Consider the following 21825-nt stretch of genomic DNA (forward strand, 5'->3'; position numbering starts at 1 on the left):
GATGGTCAAACCCAAATGCAGAGTCAGTGTGGCTGGGATGACGCTTGAAAAAGAATATTGTTAGGGGCCCAGGTGGTGGCGCACCTGGTTGAACACACGTGTTACAATGGTCAATGACCCAGGTTCGAGCCCCCGGTCCCCACCTGCAGATGGAAGGCTTTGCAAGTGGTGAAGAAGGGCTGCAGGTGTCTCCTTATCTCTTTCCCTCTCTGTCTCCCCCTTCCTCTTGACTTCAGCTTGTCTCTATCCAATAAATAAATAAAGATAATACTAATAATAGAAAGAACACTGTTAGTAAGTTCCCAGGTGCTGTTGCAGGTATGGGGAGCACCCTGTGAGAACCACTGTGCAGAACACTTACAATGTTTCTGGAGTGGACTAGAGACCAGAAATAGAAGATGCATTATCAAGGAAAAAACACAGTAGGAAAAGCTGACTATAACAAAAGAAATCCCATGTTCAACATCATTGATCTCTAGGAAAACACAATCCATCTTGAAATACCACTACGTGTTTATCAGAATGGCTGAAATGAAACGCACAACAAGATGACTCAAGTGTTGCGAAGGGTGCATGGCAAGAGCTCCTGCGCCCGCTGGTGGGAATGCAGTGCTGCACCCCACTCCCCACCAGAAGTCTGTCAGTGTCTAGTCAATCCCACACGCCTACACAGGAATCTGGACTTCCATGCCTGGACGCAAAGCTTAGGAAAAAAAAGTCACAGCTTATATTCACTTAAAATACCCTTCATGCATGGTCATAGCAGTTTACATCCACAATGGCCCAAGCTGGAAGTAAGAAGCGTCCTCCAAAAGGCCAAGGGATAAAGAAGCAGGCCCTACAGGATGCAGTGCCACATAGCAGCCTAGCGTGGCAAACGGCTGAAACGAGCAACACTGTGGTTGGGTCAGAAAGGCATTTTGCACAGTGAGAGATGCCACTGAAAAGCTACATACTATTTAGTTCCATGTGTGCAATATTCTGGAAACTTTGAACCATGTGGAGAAACAAACGAAACAGTGGTTTCCCAGTGCTGGAACCAGAGAGAAGTGTATACCATAAAGGAATATCATTGCATATACCTAATAATTAAAAAGAGCTTCTATCATTCCAATCTCAAGAATTAACAACTTGACAATTATTTTCTTAAGTATGATGGATATCATCCCGTGGATATTCATGAGCTGTTCTTCCTATTCTGAGGATGATGGCATCACACTCTCTCAAAATAAGTCACCATGAAAGAAACACTCTTACTTCACAGTTTGTGTTTAAACTTGCTGCTGACTCACTTCTCCCTTGATAACTGGATTTTTCTTTCCTAATAACTTTAATTATAGCCACCTCACATCCTAAAGTCTCTCCTTTCCTGGGGACTATATCTGTTATCCTTGTGATCTCCTGACTGTGAGACACTGAACATATCACCCCCAAGAACCAGTCAGCTAAAAACAGAGCCTGTGTCCTCAATGTGTTTGTCTCATGCTCAGGAAAGCTGAGCTCAAGACAGGCGATGAACATGCATGGAGTTATTGTGTCACATCTGAAGTGCTTGCTTCAAGGAATATGTTTGAGATGTGTCGTAATAAGTATCCTGCTCATCTCTGCCATAACAGATCATTTAATCACACCAGAAACATCCAGGTTCTCTTTAATAACTGACAAAACCATGGGGTTTTAGTGTATGTGTATATATATATATACTAAACTTGTCATATAAAGTCTTGATCTCATTTTTTAAAAAAAGAGTTGGTGTATATAAAGCCAAGACGTTTGGCCTCAGGCAAACATGGATTAAATTCTTAAATTTATAGTCATAGGGACTATCTATCCTTTCTATCACTTTTCTCTGTATTTTTCATTATCTACAAAATGAGGATAGTTATCTGTTAAAGCTTTGAAAAATAAATAATAATGTCTATCAAGTGTGCAGTACACATGCATATATATGTAAGCACTCAAACAAATGATACAAATAGTTACTAATGAATTCAGTAAGGATGCAACAACTCTGTATAATCTAGGCAATATAACAAAGCTACTACTTTTATTGTTACTATTTTCCAAAAGGACTGGTGAACCTATAGAGAAGACAGGGCAGATGTGTCTATTGCTCAACAGAAAGTGCATCTAGAAATGAGTCTTAATTTCTCGCTCCCAGAGTTTCCAGATAGTCTACAAATGTGACGGAAAGACCACAGTGGCAGATGTGACCTAATTTCTCTCACCTATCACTTCCCTTCTCTGGAGCTACTTCGTCACTGAAGATGCCATTGCTATGAGATAGACAGGAAAGAAGCTGAATGCGGTAGGAGACCCAGAGAACGTGAGAGGGAGGAAAGCAACACCAGAAGAGACCAGATAGACACAGTAGAGTGAGGACGGCAGAAGGACAAAGCTAGTGCACACAAGGCAGAAACTCCATGCATGGACTTTAGTTCTCAGGCCAGGGGTGTAATTTAGCTTTAAAAGAGCCTCTACTATGGAAACATGATTCTGAGCATTTCCCAACATTGAATGTCATCTAGCGAATAAATGGTTATATCAAAACCAACAACAAAGCAGATGGACAGGGGCCATAGAGAAGTGTAGTCATGTAAGAACCAGAAGAACTTGAGTGTTGGTATGCTTCTAATTCTGCTTCTAAAACCCCCTTCTGTTTCATTTGGTTTAATCCCCCCTGCTTAACACTGTATTCTATTTACATAACCACTGTTAACTAAGCACTGCCCCTCCTGCAGGGCATTGGTTTAATCCCCACTAGTTCATGATGTCTTTTTGCTCCAACCCCTCTCATAGTACACCCTGATTTCCACCAGTCACTTTTCTCTCCACCCTCTCTACATCACATCCTGTTTACACCCTACTTGGCAAGTATACTAGTTTTAGTTTAGCTTAGCTTGGCTTAGATTGTGCTGCGTTCCACATGAATAAAGAGATACTGCATACAGCTCAACCATGAAACCCTGGTTATCTGTCTCTGCCTGCAAAGCTAGTCCGACACTTGAGACTTCATAAATTTGAACAAATGTTGAGTAGTTACCCTGAGAGTGAGCCATACAAAACTCCTGAGCATACACAACCACAACATGAAACACTCACAGAGTTCACTGTAAAGAGATACGAAAATTCATATACAACCTTTTCTAAAAAAGTGTAAGCGATTTTCAAGACAACATAAACGATTAGACTTTGCTGCAGACTTTGGATCCCAGTCTATCAGAGCTAATTCCCTTGCTGTCTGCTTCTTTTCTTTGCTGGTAACATTAATGAAGGGAAATTTTAAAATTATTTTTCCTTAAGTAGATTCTGTTTTTCTAACTACATAATCCTGTTTCATAAATAATGAGGGGCCAGGTGGTGGTGCGCCTGGCTGAGCACTCACATCACAGTGCACAAGGACCCAGGTTCAAGCCCTTGGTCTCTACCTGTAGGGGAAAGCTTCACAAGTGGTGAAGCAGGGCTGCAGGTATCTCTCTGTCGCTCTCCCTCTGGCTTCTATAATTGTTTCGAGCAGGGAAGCAATTACAGAAACCAGACCTTCCACTTTCTGCATCCCACAATGATCTTGGGTCCATACTCCCAGAGGGATAAAGAATAGGGAAGCTATCAGGGTAGAGAACTGGGTATGGAGCTCTGGGGGTGGGCACTGTATGAAAATGTACCCCTCTTATCCTACAGTCTAGTCAACACTTCCATTTTATAAATAAATAAGTAAAGAGTAATACAGAGCACAGTATAAATTGGATCTGTATCCTAGAGACGGCATATACTAGGTAACTGCTGCGGTAAGCCTTCGTTACACACCTTCCTGTTTGTCTGAACTCAGCTTCAGACAGAAAACACCGTTTCTGATAGCTTCAATCAATTGAATGGAAATATCAGTCCATAGATAAAACAGGCATTTCTATTTTGACTCTGCATTTAGGTGAAGATTTCACAAAAGAAATGTTTCCATTCTTATAAAACTTTCTGGCTTTTTTTCTTTATTCTTGATTTGGTATATTGTTGAAGGTCCTCCTATTATTTCATGTTTGTAAGTGTCATCTCTGCACAAGCACAGAGGCCCGGCTTTTGATTGATCTACAGTGCGCACTCAGTGTTCTGAGTGTACCAGGAAAGGTGTAGGCATACACAGAAGTTTCAAGTTAGAACAACCAAAACGTCATTTCTCATTCTCATTTGGACCATGGGGTCAGTAATGCTTTTTTACTTCCAAGAGCCAGATATTGAATACTATAAGCCTCTTAGGTCAGATAGTCTCTAAATAATCGTTCACCTTTGCCATTAGTGTAAAGTACACATCCCTATGGCTAGCTTATAATACCTAACTGGATGTATCTATTCTAGTAAAACTTTACTTATGGGCACTGAATTGTACAGTTTTCATGCCACAGAAATTACTTTTTCTTTTTTACCACCACCACCCCAACTCAAGCACAATAAAAAATATCTTTAGCTTATGGGTCATAAAAACCAGGAGGCCCTCTGGATTTGGCTCTTGAAAACAGTTTCCTGACTTGCTTCCTAAAGTGAGAGCTTCTGGTTGTCTATAAGATCCTGTCAGCAAGTCTAACAGCCTATGGGTGAGACCAGATATTTCTTTTATACTTATACTAAAACAAAGCACCAAAACGGACTTTGCAGAAGATAACATGCTTTCTAATTAAGCTGCAATTTGAAGAGATTTGCAAAAATGTGAACCAGTACCATTCTTCTCATTGATTTTTCTTTGTTTGGAAAATAGTCACATTTCCATAAAGCTGTTTATGTTAGTATTAAATTACAAGTTAGGCTAATGCAAATTAAAATTTAAATGGCTCAGCTTGAATTCTAATCAGATAAAAGTCAATGGTTTTAACTCATATTAGTACAAGCTCTCAGGGGAGGAGTTTCAGTAAATTTCAAGAGTGTAAAGGGATCCTGAGACCACAGACAAGTTTAAGAGCCAGATGTTAAGCTACAACTGGGTTAACTTCCTCCTATTTGCCAAGTGTGAGAAGGCTATCACGAGGGTGCCCCAGCTCTGCCTACCAGATAGAACACCGCATTTCAAGCTACATCTTGACTTCTGGCGTTTCTTTTAAAAGACCCTGCTACGGTAAAAATGTAATTCCATCCTATTTCTTGCCAGTAAAGTTACTGAAAACATGGTGGTTATTTTCTTAAAAATAATGCTTCAGATATTCACAGACCATAAAAATGTTTCCATCTTTACTTTGAAAAAACAGGAGAGTTAAAGAGAACACCCCTCCCAGGCTTATACTTCTAATCTTTAAAAATTAAAAATAAAATAAATTAAAATAGCATCCCAGGAAGTGGCACATGGATAAAAAGTTGGGCTCTTCTGTGGAGGCTGCAAATTTGACCCCAGCATTAATATGCCAGTTCTGCTTGTTCCCTCCCTCCCTTCCTTCCTTCACTGACAAGCATATGTCCACACACAAATAAATCTTCTAAAAGATCGCTGTAATCCCTTGCCTTACTTATGACAGTTCATTTGAACAACTACACAAACTCAGGGAACCCGCTGCTACTAAGTGTAGTCAGAGCAGCTCTAAATCTAAAAGCATGAAATCTAATGATGCCACCAGGAATAATGCACCGACAATTACACCTTGCATGTAAGGCACATATATATATATATATATATATATATATATATATATATATATATATGTGTTAGCGATTTAAGAGAGCATAAATAGTTAGGTGTTCTGTCATTTGAGATTTTAAGACTTTTCAACATAATGTGTTAGGAAGAAAGAAGAAAAGCTGTCTGACTACCACTGCTGTCACATGAAGGCAAACCTTATATAAGGAAGCACTTCTTTCAATAAAAGTTTACTTTGCTAACAACTAACAAGACTTAACTGTCTATCACAATGACGAGTGCTGCTGGCCTGGAGAAAGTTCCTACCTCCTAGTCTCAGAGGTAAAGAAGCAATAACCATAATCCCACACAGTTAACATTTTGTTGAACTATATATTCTTAAATAGAATGTGTTTTCCATGAGCATATGATTCTAAACAGTTCATTTCCTATATGGAACTCATAAAAATACAAGGGAGGAAGAAATTTATATTTTTGAATATTTATCCTTCAATTTGTAGTATAAAATATCTTAAAAATCAGGAAATAAAACTAGATATCCAATATGCTACAATTTGTAATTATGTGTTTCAAATAGTAAAAATAATATATACTTGGCTACTTTGACCAAAAAACAAATCTGAAACTCACTAGCAACTTTGTGACCAGAAAGCCACTTGTAAGTTATCATTACATGTTTAGGGGATTGTTGCCTGTCTGGAAGAATAGTACAAATTATATTAGAAAGACATTCAATGAAGAACAAAAAATAGACTAAAGATGTAGGAGAAATGCTTACTGTTTAAATCCACAGTAAAAACAAAAGTCTCATCATGATTGCAAAACATTCCAAATTGTGAAATATAAGTTATTTGTAAAATAGACAAAAGTAGAGTAGCTTCCTCAGTCATTTTTGAGACCTCAGCATCAATTTGAAGAAAGTGCTTATATTTAAAAGAAATTCTATTACAAAATACAAATTCCTATACTAAGCAGAAACAGGACATGCAGTAAATGGATCTCATAAAGTAGTCTTGTTTGATGGGCATGCAAATGGAGATGATATGAACCTCATGTTATAAAAGTATTTGCTCTTCTATTCAATCCTTTTGGTGTCAAAATTATGTTCATTAAAAAAAACCTGAGTATAATGTCATTTAGCAGGAATGCAATACATTTAAAAATCACATGTAAATTTATACTATCACAAAGATAGAAGAAATCAAGAGGTCTCTGGTACCTATTTAAGAAGAAAAAAATAGTTTGAGGAAAATTGCTACCACAATTTCAAAACTGTAAAACTAGATTCAAATATGTATTTTAAAGCTCGGCACAGCAGCTTAATGTTTTAGAAATAACACTGCTATTTGAATAGAGTTCACAGTCTTGTTTTCCTAACCCTCCGCAGCAGAGGGGCATGGAGCCGAACTGTGGCTAGCTGCTGAGATGCTCTCAGCACTTTGTGGAAACTGTTGCTTTTCAAAAATTGACAAGCTGATTTGAATTAAAAGTTAGACAAACTGCAGAATTCAACCACAATAGAAGGCAGTTTAGACAGAGGATCAAACCAAGCAGATAAGCAAACTTCATAGAATCAGTTGTCTGGGATTGTTTGTCAAGTCAGTTTCCTAATTTCAAAAGCCAAAACAAAGCATGCTGACTTACATTGCTTCTTTAGGTCTTTCAGTTGTTGCTTAAATTGAACAAATTTTTCATTATTTTGAAAGTCTGCATCAGAATTCTTATTCTGTAAGGCCATAAACTTCTTCTCCACTAATAATTTTAGATCTGGTATTTTTTCTGGGCGCTCTTCTTTTACCTGAGGAAGAAAATAAAATTATCTTGGTTAGATGTTAAGAATAACAATTTTATAATATGTTTCAATATCATTTCATTTCAATAAAAACATAATGGGGCAGAAAACAAAATCCCAACAGAAAACCAGAGAATTTGAGACTTGTTTCAGATTGATGTCAGGTATCCCTTCAATGTCCTGCTAAGTTGCTGTTTCTTGAGAAGTACCGCTGGAAATCTCACACCAACAGAACTGTATCCTCCACCTTCATGGGAACATGCACATCATGGTTTCTTCATTTTTTACCCCAAAGACAGAAAGGAGGCATGCACACCCTAGAGCACTACTGTACACAGGGAGCAGGCCAACAGAGTTCCGCCTCCACTCTACAAAGGGGCTACTTCTGGGTTCATGGCTTTCCTCTTTTTCCCTTGTCAGCTCAACCCTCTCTTCTACTCCCCAGTAGTTACTCCATTCTTCATTCATTCTGCTCAGTGTTCCTAATCTCTAGTCCTCTGCGCCAGGAGGTGAAAATATATCCCATGTCAAAAGAGAAGTTGAAAGCTTTCTTACATTTTTTTTATGAAATAAAAATATCGACAAGACCATAGTGTAAAAGAAGTACAATTACACACAGTTCCCATCACCAGAGCTCCATATCCCATCTCATCCCTTAAAAGCTTCCCTGTTCTTTATCCCTCTGGTAGCATGGACTCAGGATCATTATGGGGTGCAGAAGGTGGGAGTTCTGGCTTCTGTAATTGCTTCCCCGCTGGATATGGGGAAGCCTAGTTCTATCTTTCCCTAGTGGAATAGGGCTCTGGAGATCACCCTGCAATTTTTAAAAATTTATTTTAAAAATTAAAAATGTCAACAAGTACATAGGATAAGAGGGGCAAAATTACAGACATTACCCACCACCAGACTTCAGCATCCCATCCCCTCCCTTGAAACTTTCCTACTCTTTATCCCTCTGGGATCATGGAACCAGGATCATTATAGGTTGCAGAAGGTGAAAGGTCTGGCTTTTGTAATTGCCTCTCCACTGAATATGGGTGTTGGCAGGTGGATCCATACCCCCATCCTGTTTCTATCTTTCCCTAGTGGGGCAGGGCTCTGGAGACCACCCTACAGTTTTTTTAAATTTATTTATAAAATAAAAAATATCTCACTTAACATAATTCCTTTTAGATCCATCCAAGATGGGTCAAAGAAGGTAGGTCCATTGTTCTTAATAGCTGTGTAGTATTCCATTGTGTAAATATACCACAGCTTTCTCAGCCATTCCTCTGTTATTGGGCACTGGTTTGCTTCCAGGTTTTAGCTATCACAAATTCTGCTGCTAAAGACAAAGATGAGTATGGGATGACCCCACTCAAAAACAGAAGCTGAGAAAGAAGAACAGAAAGGGAAGCTCAAAGCAGGATCTGCCCGAGTTCGGAGCAAGGCAACAAAGTACAAATCTCTGGGTGGAGGGTGAGAGTACATGTTCAGCTTCACTTGGCGTTACTCTCGATCACACCCTGTCATTTCACGAACATCTCATAAAAACTGCAGCAAAGGTGGGCGCGAGGAATAGCATCATTGCAAGACTGGCCAGCTCGTCATGGGGCGCAAGCGCTTCCACACTACGATCATCATCTCTGGCATTATGGTATTCTACTGCAGAATACTGTGCCCCAGTATGGTTCCGTAGCCCCCATGTCCACTTGGTCGATTCCAACTTATATTCCTCCATGAGGATAATTTCTGGAACCATCCGTTCCACCCCGGTTCTATGGCTGCCAGTTCTTAGCAACATCGCCCCGCCAGATATTCGTCGGGATGCAGCATCATCTAAGTTCATTTCCCACGTCTACGTTCCACCGGACCTGCCAATATACGCGGATATCTTCGCCCACCCTGTCCAACGCTTGACGTCTCCTCACCCAATCTGGTCCCCTACGCCTACACTGAACTTCTCTGTTCCAGTCTCTTGGAAACAGAGTTGGCAGTCAGCTGAGGTAAAGAACAAACACCTCATCACAGACCCCTGCAAGCGTCAACCCGGCTTTGACCTAGCACGTTATGACTGGGCCCTCCTCAATCGCTATCGAACAGGCCATGGCCGGTGCGCCGCTATGTTCCACTGCTGGGGAGCCAGAGACGACCCGAACTGCCCCTGCGGCTCCAGACAGACTATGACCCACATAGTCAACGACTGCCACCTCTCCAGATTCAAAGGAGGTCTCGAAACTTTACATCAGGCTCAACCTGACGCTGCTGACTGGCTACGGAAGAAGGGCAAATGCTAGAAGAAGAAGAACTGGGGGGAGGATGGGATGGGACACAGCCCCCTGGTGGTGGGAATGGTGTTGATGTACACTCTTATTATCCTGTAGTCGCACAAATCACTATTTGATTGCTGTGAGGGGAAAAACTGATTGAACGTCTCAGACTTTTTAATGCACAGACCATAGGCTGGGTCTATGTTCCTTCAGCCTAAGCACTTAAGACTTCAAATTAGTATTCAGACTGGATTTTAACAGTGGGCTCAAACTGTTAATACATTGCTAATAATAACTTGTGTTCTTTGAAATCTTGACTCTCCTAAAAGCTTAGAACAGGGAAAACAGAAGCAACTAGTGGTGTTACTTTATAAGATACAGCTATATATATAAATAAAGTCAAAGGACATAATTATTGTGATGTCGTGTATGACAGAGCAAATCCTAACAATGGGATTTTCAAAGTTAACCCAATTGCCAAATAATTTGATTATAGCAATAACTATCTATTTTGCCTTCTTAAACCTGAAGACAGCTAGAACCTCCCGCTTCCTCTATAGAGGCCATATTTCCCCCCCGTTCTGCAACCTCTGGGGTGGGGCTCACTTTCCTGCATGCTTCTCTCAACTCCTACCAAATGATATTGCATCCACCGATCCCATCCTAATCAACACAATGAGCACCACCTCAGCATGCTTCACTTCAGACTGCATCCAGAGACGTCAGGCATGGAATGCCAACTCTTCAGCCTCATTATTCTGATGAGACCTTTCCGTTCTCATAGGACTCCTCAATTCCATTTTGAGTGATGTATTTCTTAACATAACCTCAAAACCTAGATATAGACAAGGTACCATGAGAGAGGACATATATACATGTATCCATAAGTTAGAGGGAAATATATACCCCAAAGCAAATGTGTACAACAATTTGCAGTGAGTCAGTAAATGAAGAAAGCAAGTAGAAAGAACTAAAAGGACGCCTGCCACAGAGTACCTAGTGAAATAGTTTCTACTTAGATTTTGACACCCTCTTTACCTACCTCCTATTACATGTCCCTCAATCACTCCAAAGCTTACCCTGTCAGACAAAGTGAGGACTTTTCAACAAAAGTTGAAAAGGGCAAGGGACTGGCACACTTTAATGATGACTCTTTAGTCACTATCATGCCACCCCATCACTGGGGGCCTAGTCAGGGAGTCCTGGGATTCCCACACAGACACAATGGGCCTAGACCTCTAACAGATCCCTCTCTCCACTGTCACTGGTAATCTCCATCAGCAAAAACATAATGGGCCCCTTTGGGGGCCCCTAAAGGACCTTGCCCTCAACGTGGATCAACAACAGTAGAGTATGTTCCAGCCTCCAAAGGGAGGTTGGGTAACATACTCTATCTACAACCTGAGGAAGATGGGTCCTGAAATTGATGCAAACTGTAATGTTCCTAGCCGTGACCACAGAATGTGAGCTCAGACCTACAAGGATGCAGAGGCTACACAGGCTCCTGTGCTGAATATGGGTCCCAGATCAGATTTACAGTTTAATGTTTACAGTTTACAGTAACAATATGGGGTTTACAGTTAACAATATTTATATACTTCCCCCATATTTGGGAGCTACTCTCTTCCCTGATTCAGCTTTCTAGTTCTTTTTCCAACTATGAAACCATCACCCCAGACAAAAACCTGGGCCTCCTGCAATGAGATGTCAGATTCAGGCAAAAACTAGTAAATCCATGGACCCCTTGGAATATACCTAAAACAGACCTACTAGCTTTTTCCAAAATGGAGACCCCAAATCTTCATCTGCAATATTCTAGCCTTTAGGTTCATGATAAGTCAGCAATCTGTTTTGCATTATATCTTAACTCTTTTTTCAGCCACCAGGTTCCAGATGCTACCATGATGCCAATCTGACTTCCTTGGGCAGACAACCCCCCCAATATGTCCTGGAACCTCACCTCCCCAGATCCCTGCCCCACTAAGAAAAGAGAGAGACAGGCTGGGAGTATGGATCCACCTGCCAATGCTCATATTCAGTGAAGAAGCAATTACAGAAGCCAGACAGACCTTCCACCTTCTGCATCCCATAATGATCCTGGGTCCATGCTCCCAGAAGGATAAAGAATAGGAAAGCTATCAGGGGAGGGAATGGGATATGGAGTTCTGGTGGTGGGGATTGTGTGGAGTTGTACCTCTCTTATGGTTTTGTCAGCGTTTCCTTCTTATAAATAAATAAATAATATTACTAAATAACAATAAAAACAAACAAACAAACAAACAAACAAACAGAACAGGAAAGCTTTTGGGGGGATGGAATAGGGAAGTCTGGTAGTTGAAACTGTTTGGAACTGTACTCTTTTTATCCTATGGTCTTGTCAATATTTTTATTTTATAAATAAATAAAAAAATTAAAAAAATAGGAAAGCTATCAAGGGAGAGGAATGGATATGGAGCTCTGGGGGTGGGCACTGTGTGGAAATGTACTCCTCTTATCCTATAGTATTATTAATATTTCCATTTTATAAATAAAAAAATCAAATAAATAAATAAATAAAAATATCAACAAGACCACAGGATAAAAGGAGCAAAATTCCACACAGTTCCACTGCCAGAGTTCCATATCCCATCTCTTCCTTGAAAGCTTTCCTATTCTTTATCCTGGGAGCATGGGCCCAGGGTCATTACGGGGAGCAGAAGGTGGAAGGTCTGACTTCTGTAATTGCTTCTCCTCTGGACATTAGTGTTGGTAGGTGGATCCACACTCCCAGCTTCTCTCTCTCTCTTTCCCTAATGGGGCAGGGCTCTGGGGAGGGGAGGGTTCTAGAACACATTGGTGAGGTTGTCTGCCCATGGAAGTCAGGTTGCTGTCATGGTAGTAGCATCTGCAACTTGGTGGCTGGAAAAGCGTTAAGATATAAAGAAGAACGATTTGTTTAATAATCAGGAACCTAAAGGCAAGAATATAGCAGATGAAATTTAGGGTCTCTGTTTTGGAGAAAGTTCTATTTTAGATATATCACAAAGGGCCCATGACTCTACTAATTTTTGCCTGAGTCTGACAGCTAACATAAAGGTGGACCAAAGATACTGTCTGGGGAGATGGTATCAGAATTGGAAACAGGACTAGAAGGATGGGTCAGGAAAAAGAGTAGCTCCCAAATATGGGGAAAGTATAAAAATATTGTTAACTGTAAACCCCATCGATTTGATCTGGGGCCCACAGTCAGCACAGTGTAACCCTGGCATCCCTGCAGGTCTGAGCTCGCATTCCGTGGTCACAGCTGGGAACACTCCAGGCGGCACTCACTGCCAGACCAGTCTTCTTGAGTGGCAGAGTATGGTGACCCAACTTCCCTTCAGAGAGTGAGGCAGCCCCTGACACTGCTGATCCACAGTGAGGACAAGGTCCTGTAGGGGCTCACAAAGGGGTATACTATGTTATTTCTGATGGAGATGACCAGTGACAGTTGAGAGAGGGGTCTGTTAGAGGTCTAGGCCCATCATGTCTGTGTGGGAACCCCAGGATTCCCTGACTAGGGCCCTGCATGATGGTGTGGCTTGGTAGAAAAAAGAGCCATCATTAGAGTGTGCTGGTCTCTCGTCCTTATGTAGCTTTTGTGGTCCTTACTTTGTCTGACAAGGTTAGCCTTGGAGTGATTGAGGAAAGTGAAATAGGAAGTAGGTAAGGAGAATCTCTAGGTCTAAGTAGAAACTATCTGATTAAGCACTTTATGGTGTCTTTTTTGGGGTCTTTCTCCTTGCTTTCTGCACTTAGTGGGCCACTGTGAACTACTGTACACTTTTGCTTTAAGGTGTATGCTTTCCCTAACTGGTGGACACACATGCATGTGTGCTCTGTCTCTTGGGCCCTGGCCCATACCTAGGTGCTGGGGCTGTGTTAGGAAGGGCAACACCTGAAATGGAGGTAAGGAGTCCTGAGAGCTAGGACCTGAAGGGGTGACATATCAGACCTGTCTGTGGAAACAGTCTGAAATGAAATATGTTGAGATGGTAATGGTTGCATTGATTAGGCTGAGATCAGCAGATGCAGTATCAATTGGTATGGGTCAAGAGAAGACTGCTTTATTATCTTTTTTTAATTTCTTTACTGGGGAACTAATGTTTTACATTCGACAGTAAATTATTATATGGTCTCTTTGGCCTAAGAATATAGGTGATTTAATCTAAGCACTTAAGGTTTCAAATTGGTAACCTAATTAAATTGAAACAGTGCGCTTAAATTCTTAATACACTTCAAATAATGACTTTTTCTTTGAAATATTAAATCATCTTAATTAAATAGTTATTTGTAAGACTGTAAGTGAATAGGCGTGTATATTAACCCCACCTCCCCAGAACCCTACACCACTAGGGAAAGATAGACACAGGCTAGGAGTATGGATCCACCTTCAAACACCCATGTCCGGTGGAGAAGCAATTACAGAAGCCAGATCTCGCACCTTCTGCTCCCCATAAAGAATTCTGGTCCATACTCCCAGAGGGATAAAGAATAGAGAAGCTTCCAATGGAGGGGATGGAATATGTAACTTTGGTGGTAGGAACTGTATGGAATTGTGCCCCTCTTATCCTACGATCTTATTTTTATTATTAAATCAATAATAATAATAAAATAATATAAATAAAACATTCCTAAGGGAGGGAAAGAAAAAGAAAAAAACAAGACTATAGGAAATCTTTCTGAGCAAGTGAATGAAGTCTGGGGGCAAAGCCAGGTAGAGATGGGAAGCAGACCATAGGAAACAGAGGTGGAGAGTTGGTGAGAGGAACAGAGTTTAAGCGCCATGCTGAGGTAAGTCTGACAACATGACAGGAAAAGAACACGGCCCTGGGATCCAACAATTATGGATCAATCCTGAATTATGTCTGTGGGACAACTATAGGTTTTCGATTTCCTTAACCTGTTATTTAGGAATCAGGAGTATCACTTTAGTTCTAAACTTCTTTTTTAAATTTTTTATATATAAAAAGGAAACATTAACAAAACCATAGGATAAGAGGGGTACAGCTTTGCACAATTCCCACCACCAGAACTCCATACCCCATCCCTTCCCCTCATAGCTTTCCTGTTCTTTAACCCTCTGGGAGTATGGACCCAAGGTCACTGTGGGGTGCAGAAGGTGAAAGGTCTGGCTTCTGTAATTGCTTCCCCGCTAAACATGGACGCTGACTGGTCGGTCCATACTCCCAGCCTGCCTCTCACTTTCCCTAGTGGGGCAGGGTTCTGGGGAAGCGGAGCTCCAGGACACATTGGTGGGGTTGTCTGTCCAGGGAAATCTGGTTGGCATCATGCTGGCATCTAGAACCTGGTGGCTGAAAAGAGAGTTAACATACAAAGCCAAACAAATTGTTGACCAATCATGGACCTAAAGGCTGGAATAGTGCAGATGAAGTCTAAACTTCTTTTATGCTCTTCCTACTTTAGAACAGACTTCAGCAGAGTTTGTGCTAAGAAGTAGTCAATGGGGAGAGAAATCAAAATACAAAGAAGTATTATTTTTCATTTGAGAAAACTGCTTAAATACTAGGACAAAATCTAGTAAGGAAAGACTACTATGACCTGGGAAAGGACAAAATCAGCCTTTGCCAACTGTCACAGTGCCCAGAGAGCAGGATTAGCAAGAGTCCCCAGTAAGTGCATGAGAGCCTAGAATGTTCCCAGTTGTGGCCATGGATTGCGAGCACAGACTGACATGGACTCAGAGGTCACACAGGCTCCTGTGCTGAATGTGAACAGACACGGGCCCTGGGTCAGATAAATGGTGTAAATAGTTAATGGCATTTATATATTTTCTTCAAGTTTGAGAGCTACTCTCTGCCCTAACCTAGATTTCTAGTTGTATTCTCAACTCTGACACCATCTTCCCAAACAACATTTTGGTCCATCTCCTTGTTAGTTATCAGGCTCAAGCAAAGGTAATTAAAGTCATGGGCCCCCAAGGAAAAGAAAAAAAAAAGGAGGAGGCACAAATATATATATATGAATCTAGACAGGCAACCTCAACCCATATCTGCAACCTTGGTAGAACTGCTGTAGCTTCCTAAGCGAGAACCACACCCCAAGACCAACAAGCCATGTTGCTGTAGCTTCCAATGGAGGGAATGGGGTCACAGAACTCTGGTGGTGGTGGGTATGGTGCAGAATTATACCCCTGTTATCTTGTAATTTTGTAAATCAATATTAAATTACTAATAAAATTTTTTAAAAAGATTTCAATGAGAACCCAGGAAATAAGGGATTACCAAGAAGACCAAATAAACAGAAACAAAGATGAACAAGAGTTAAGAAGATAACCAAAAGAAAGTGTTCCAAAAGTCCAAGAAAAAATTCAGGATCTCTCCTGTGGTGCAGAGAACTCAGGATAATAAGGGTTAAAAAGTGTCAGGTGGCCAGGAGGGACAGCCCCAGTCTCCAAAGGGAGGCTGGGAGTATTCTGCCCTGCCACTCAAAAAAGACTGGTCCTGAAATGAGTGCAGCCTGCAGTGTTCCTCAGATGTGGCCATGAGCTATAAGCTCAGACCAACAGGGACTCAGAGGTCACACAGGCTCTGGCGCTAAATATAAATATTTATATGGGCCCTGGAGCAGGTGGATGGAGATAAACAGTTACTTTTAGTCACAGAATTTTTTTTTTTTATAAGAATGGGAGCTACTGCCTTCCCTAATCCAACTTTCTAGCCCCATCTCTCCTCTGACACCATTCTCTCAGACAATATTCTCTTCTAACCTCAGGCTAGCTACCAAACTCAAGCAAAACTACTATAGTTGTGTGCCCCCAGGAATATGCCTAAAATGGTTCTCCTAGCTTTATTCTACCCTAAAATCCCCAATCTCATCTGCTCTAATCCTACTTCTTGGTTCCTGTTCATTAACCAACTTGTCTCAACTGAGGTCATGCCACCTTCCAGACACCAGGCTGCAGATGCTACCATGACTCCACCCCGACTTCTCTGGGCAGACACCTCACCAATGTGTCCTGAACCCTTGCATCTCCAGACCTCTGGTCCGCTAGGGAAAGATAGAAACAGGCTGGGAGTGTGGATCCACCTGTCAACACCCATGCTTAGTGGAGAAGCAGCTATAGAAGCCAAAACTTCTACCTTTTGCTTCCCATAAACAACCATGATCCAGACTCCCAGCAGGGGAGAAGTGACAGGATGAAGATAAGAGGACTCTGAACTCTAGCTCCATCAGCACCCGGAGAGAGAGAAGGAAACAGAGGGGACATGTGGAGGAGCTAGGATGCTATGAGTGGCTTACAGGGACAAATGGAGGTAGTTATGATGTTATGAGTGGCTTAGAGGGAAAGAGAGATGGAATCAGAAAAAGAAGGGGCAACTATGTACAAATGTGGACAGACAGTTGTAGAGAAGAAGAATTTTAGGGGAGCTGTAGTGGACTGCAGTGGGGAAAGTGAAGATTCCCACTCTGGTGGTGGGAATGGTGTGGATTCAAACCCTGCCGATATGTAATTCTATAATATAAAAATATTTTTTAAAAATTAAATTAAGAAAAGAAATAAAAAAGTGTATGGTGGCTTGATAGCTGGGTCATTAGGGCCTTTTCTATGATCAGAGATAGGTACAAAGAACTGACTCCGAATCATCAAGGTCATCTTCCAATGAAGTATTTCAAAAAGACAGAGCAGTGACTGGGAAAACAGTACAGTCTCCTACCCATTCCACCAGCTCTGATACTCAGGCTAAGCTCCAAAACACCTGTGAGGAGTTTAGTGGGACTCAATACTTCTGTGACTGCTACATTTCATCTAGGTCAGCAAGAACAAGAGAATCAAGGACCTGAGTGGAAACAGCTAATTTAGGCCCCTGCTGGCTTTGCACCTATTGATATAAACAGAGTTGTTTAAGGAAAAAAAGAAAAAATGAAAGTCAAGAACAAAGTCAGTCCCCACACTAAAGCTATATATATATATGTACATATATATATGTATCACATATATATGTAACACACATTAACATAAATTCAAAAATATTTATATGACAATAATATAGTTTATTTCCAGCAACACTATATACACATGCTATTACTCAAAGTGTGTCATCTTCCTGCCTCAGGGCAAAGTCAAGGTCTCCTACTGCAATTACCATTATTGCCTTAGAGCTATCATTTCACTGGGAGGGGAGATCACAGGGGCTGAGTCATTCAGACACGTGTGAGTCACATGTGAATCTAGTATAAAATCAGTCATTCTTATAACTAAACAAGATCTACACTCTCTCTAAGACAGCCACTCTTAGACACCCAGCTCCCAGAGTCTCCATTTGGAGTCACAATCTAAGCAGCCTACTCCGAGTGTGTAGCAGTGATAAGCAAGCTGCTGAGTCACAGCCAGTGCACACATACTCCTCATTCTACTTCATGTTCAGTCTGATCCAAGGCCAATGAAGCCTGCCTTCCTGCATGCCGGGAATGCAGAGGGAACTGCCTCAAGGGGTCTAATGCCATCTGTTCACCAAATATTCACTGAGTCCCGGTGGGAGGCCAGGCATGAAGCTAGGCACTGGGACCTCTATGGGTACTGGCTTCCACTCAGAAAACCCTACCACCCCAATTGGTCATGCACTGGACACATTTATATAGGCCGGCACTGTCTTCATCTTGACATAGCGAAAAAGCAGGGTAAGGTTTTTATTGAGAGACAAGCCCAGGCCGAGAGTCATTATGCCTTCGCTGGGCTACCCTAATTGCATGTGCATACAGAGACACACTGCATTTTTTGCAGTTTACACTACCGCCTCTGCCCTGCTTAATAAATGCATGTCTCACACAGGTCTGTGATGACCAGCATGGGTTATAGCCTTCATCTTCTGCCAGTTTCTGTTGTCTGTTGCACAATCTGCACTGAACTCTGTCAGACCCAATTATTTGCAGTTGAGTGAGTTTCCTAGTGCCATTACTGAATTTGACTTCTGACAAAACACTCTAGAGAGAACACTTCCTTGTTGAACATGATGACACATCAGATGGACTTCACAGCTTGCCAAGGTGTTGCAACACACCATTACTGAGCAGCCGCCAAACAGACATGAAAACAGCTTTCCTCCTTCAGACCACTCAGAAACGTTCTGAAAATGAATAAACTCAAACATGAGAGAATGTCACTGGTCTGGTTCTAAGGGACCGCTCCTATTAGGATAGACAGTTGACTACCAGATGGCAGTTGAATGAGGCAGCCTGTCTTGTATGTGCATCTGTTGCTAAACACTCTGCTGAAAATCCTCCAGTAAACTGCTCATGGCACCCTTCCCACTACAAGATGACCAGCAGGAACCACTGACTTACACACACACCACTGGATTCCCACACTGAGGAGCAGGGTGGGGGTAGCCGGTGGTGCACCAAACCACTTACTTTAACTGACCCTTCTTTGCTTTACTTTATTATTGTGTTTTGCCAGGATCCAGGGACACAGGATCACTCATTCAATAATTCATTTAATCACTCATTCAATAAGTATTTACCAAGTGTCTATCCCATGCAGTCATAGTGCTAGGCACTGATTTACAAAAGCAAACAGACTAACATGGCCCCTGCTGTTCTCACAGGGTTTGGAACTAAGCAAGTAATATTCAAGGAGTCAAATCAATACACACACACTAAGGGTGCTAAGTGCCATGAAGGAGAGCTAGGAGACACTAGGAGGCCACGTAGCAACATAAGTACTGAGGATACCAGCTCACAGGCAGTCTTGTTAGCACTGTTTAGGTGAAGCATGGCTCATACTGAGGGGAAGGTAAGCTGAGGATTGTTATTGCTGTTATTAACACTTTGCACTTGCAGCACCTTTCATCTGAGTGGTTCAAAGCCTTCTATACACAAGCATCCCAATTGTTTTAACCCCATTTTCAAGATGTGAGGAATGGGCAACTCACAGAGGTAAGTACCTTGCCCAAGGTCATACTGATGGTTTCAACTCATTCAACACTGACCCCCTCAAGTCAATTTTTCTTTGCATGTGCCTTCAGGTAACAATGAACTTTCACTTATACCCTATCTTAATTTTAAGAGAATATACTTGACTTTCTGGCATATACTGTGTTTTTAGAAAAGTTATGAAGCATTTATTTTGCAGAGAAAAGCAGAAAAAAAAATCCTGACTTTTCTAACAGCTCAGTATATAATCAGCCTTTAGTGGTTATTTGTTCATGTTTGCATAAAAAGACACCTAGTACAGAAATAGGGAATGTGGATCCACCTGCCAACAACCATGTCCAGAGAAGAAGCAATGACAGAAGCCAGAACTCCCACCTTCTGTACCCCGTAATGATCCTGGGTCCATTCTCCCAGAGGGATAAAGAACAAGGAAGCTTCCAATGGAGGGATAGGATGTAGAACTCTGGTGGTGGGAACTGTGTGGAATTGTACCTCTCTTATCCTATGGACTTACTGATCATAACTAAATAAGCTAAAAAAAAAAAAAAAAAAACAACTCCTAGTGTCAACTGAAAGTGCCTTCCTTGCCTACCTACCATGCTTCTACCATCCAATGAACTACTACATTTATTATTATGGTATCTCAAGAAAGAAAAAAAAAGAAAACCCTGCAGTGTAAAAAGTATAGCAATAGGTTGAAGCCTATCATCCTATCACCCAAGAGGATCTTCCAGAGCGCTAAATCATCTGATGATTCAGTGCCAGTGCTACCTAGAAGACACCTCTTCACGGGGTGAGAGTGGTGTCCCGCACTAGGTGCTTATAACCTGTCATTTACAAACGGCATTGCTTCTCCAGAGCCAGGGCACATGCACCGAGGTATCACGAGGCATTAGGAGAATGAGCTACACATTACCTCATCACACTTGGTGACCAACTCGCACTCTTCTTCATACTTGGTGACCAACTCACACTCTTCTTCACACTTGATTGTTGGTCTGCTTCTAAGACCCCTTCTGTTTTGATCATCACGTTAGGTTCACTTGCATTGCTTAAGGCTGTGGTCTATTTACATAATCACTGCTTTACCTGAGAATTGCCCTGCCTACAGGGCATTGGTTTAATCCCCACTGGTTAGATGCAAGCTTGGTACTTCCAAACGCGTGCTTTTTCCTTCTCCCCACCCCCTATCCTACGTACTTCCTCTTCCGACCTGACACTTCCGCCTCAGGAGATATAAAGGACAGGGTATTCTAATGAACAGAGATTAGATAAATTGCACTGCACTCTTGCTCATCAATAAAGATTGAACTGCATTCCCAGCTCAGCCATGAGTCCCTGGTCATTTGTTTCCCACCCACGAAGCTAGCCCGGCACTTGATGACCAACTTGCACTCTTCTTCACACTTGATGACCAACTTGCACTCTTCTTCACACTTAATGACCAACTTGCACTCTTCTTCACACTTGATGACCAACTTAAATTCTTTCATTCTTTTTCCTCCCGTGGCTACAGCTCTGGTTCTGCTGGTTTAACAGTCTTGACACCTGAGAGGATGATTCCACCAAGGACTCAACAATGACTCTACTGATTTGAGAGTTTAAGCTGCAACCTAGTAATTTTGAGTTTCTCATGGCATTAGGAGGCAGACAGAGAGTGAGGTCACAGAACTGGCTGCATCAATGAATCTTGACTCTCAGGAGGAAAGAGCAATGGTGCTGTGTGTGAAAACAGGAGAGTATGTCTCATGTCTGGAACCTGGCCTGCCTCCTAGTTTTGTAGTGGCAATAGATAGCAGAGTCATAAAACCCATCAGAGAAACCCATCAGAGAAACCCATCAGAAACACAGCTAACCTAGGAAAGAAGCTTAGTTGTTGCAGCCATACAAAAAAAAAAAAAATCTATAATCAGCAGCCCCAGCTCTGCCAAAAAGAAAAACAAGGAAAAAAAAAATCACAATTAGCTGAGCACTGGTTGGGGACAAAGAAAACATGGGATGTGCAGTAAGCAAGGGAGTTAAAAAATAATAAGTATGGGTTCCAGACTAACAAAATCTAAGACTAATAAAATCTAAGACATGTACTCATCTGTCTTCCTAGGTTTGGCATATAGACACTTAGATTGTAACTAACTTCTCCCTTTCTTTTCTCCACAGTTTGCGTAAAGTAAGTTACTGGACAGCTAGGTAGAGAATCAGAATATATGCAATCTACATATCATAGACCTAAAAATATCAACAGATAAGATCTGTGC

The 21825-nt window shown here is 41.5% G+C and overlaps 1 protein-coding gene across 1 annotated transcript in view; it reads right to left on the reverse strand.

Moving 5' to 3' along the window:
- The window catches only part of NSMCE2 (NSE2 (MMS21) homolog, SMC5-SMC6 complex SUMO ligase), a 295700-nt gene that overhangs the window by 190232 nt on the left and 83643 nt on the right, over nt 1–21825 (reverse strand). Inside the window, exon 4 of the mRNA XM_060201567.1 lies at nt 7259–7412. Coding sequence (XP_060057550.1) covers nt 7259–7412 — 154 coding nt within the window. The remainder of the gene's footprint in view (nt 1–7258; nt 7413–21825) is intronic.

This window comes from Erinaceus europaeus, chromosome 1 (genome assembly GCF_950295315.1).
Source record: "Erinaceus europaeus chromosome 1, mEriEur2.1, whole genome shotgun sequence".
NCBI lineage: Eukaryota > Metazoa > Chordata > Mammalia > Eulipotyphla > Erinaceidae > Erinaceus > Erinaceus europaeus.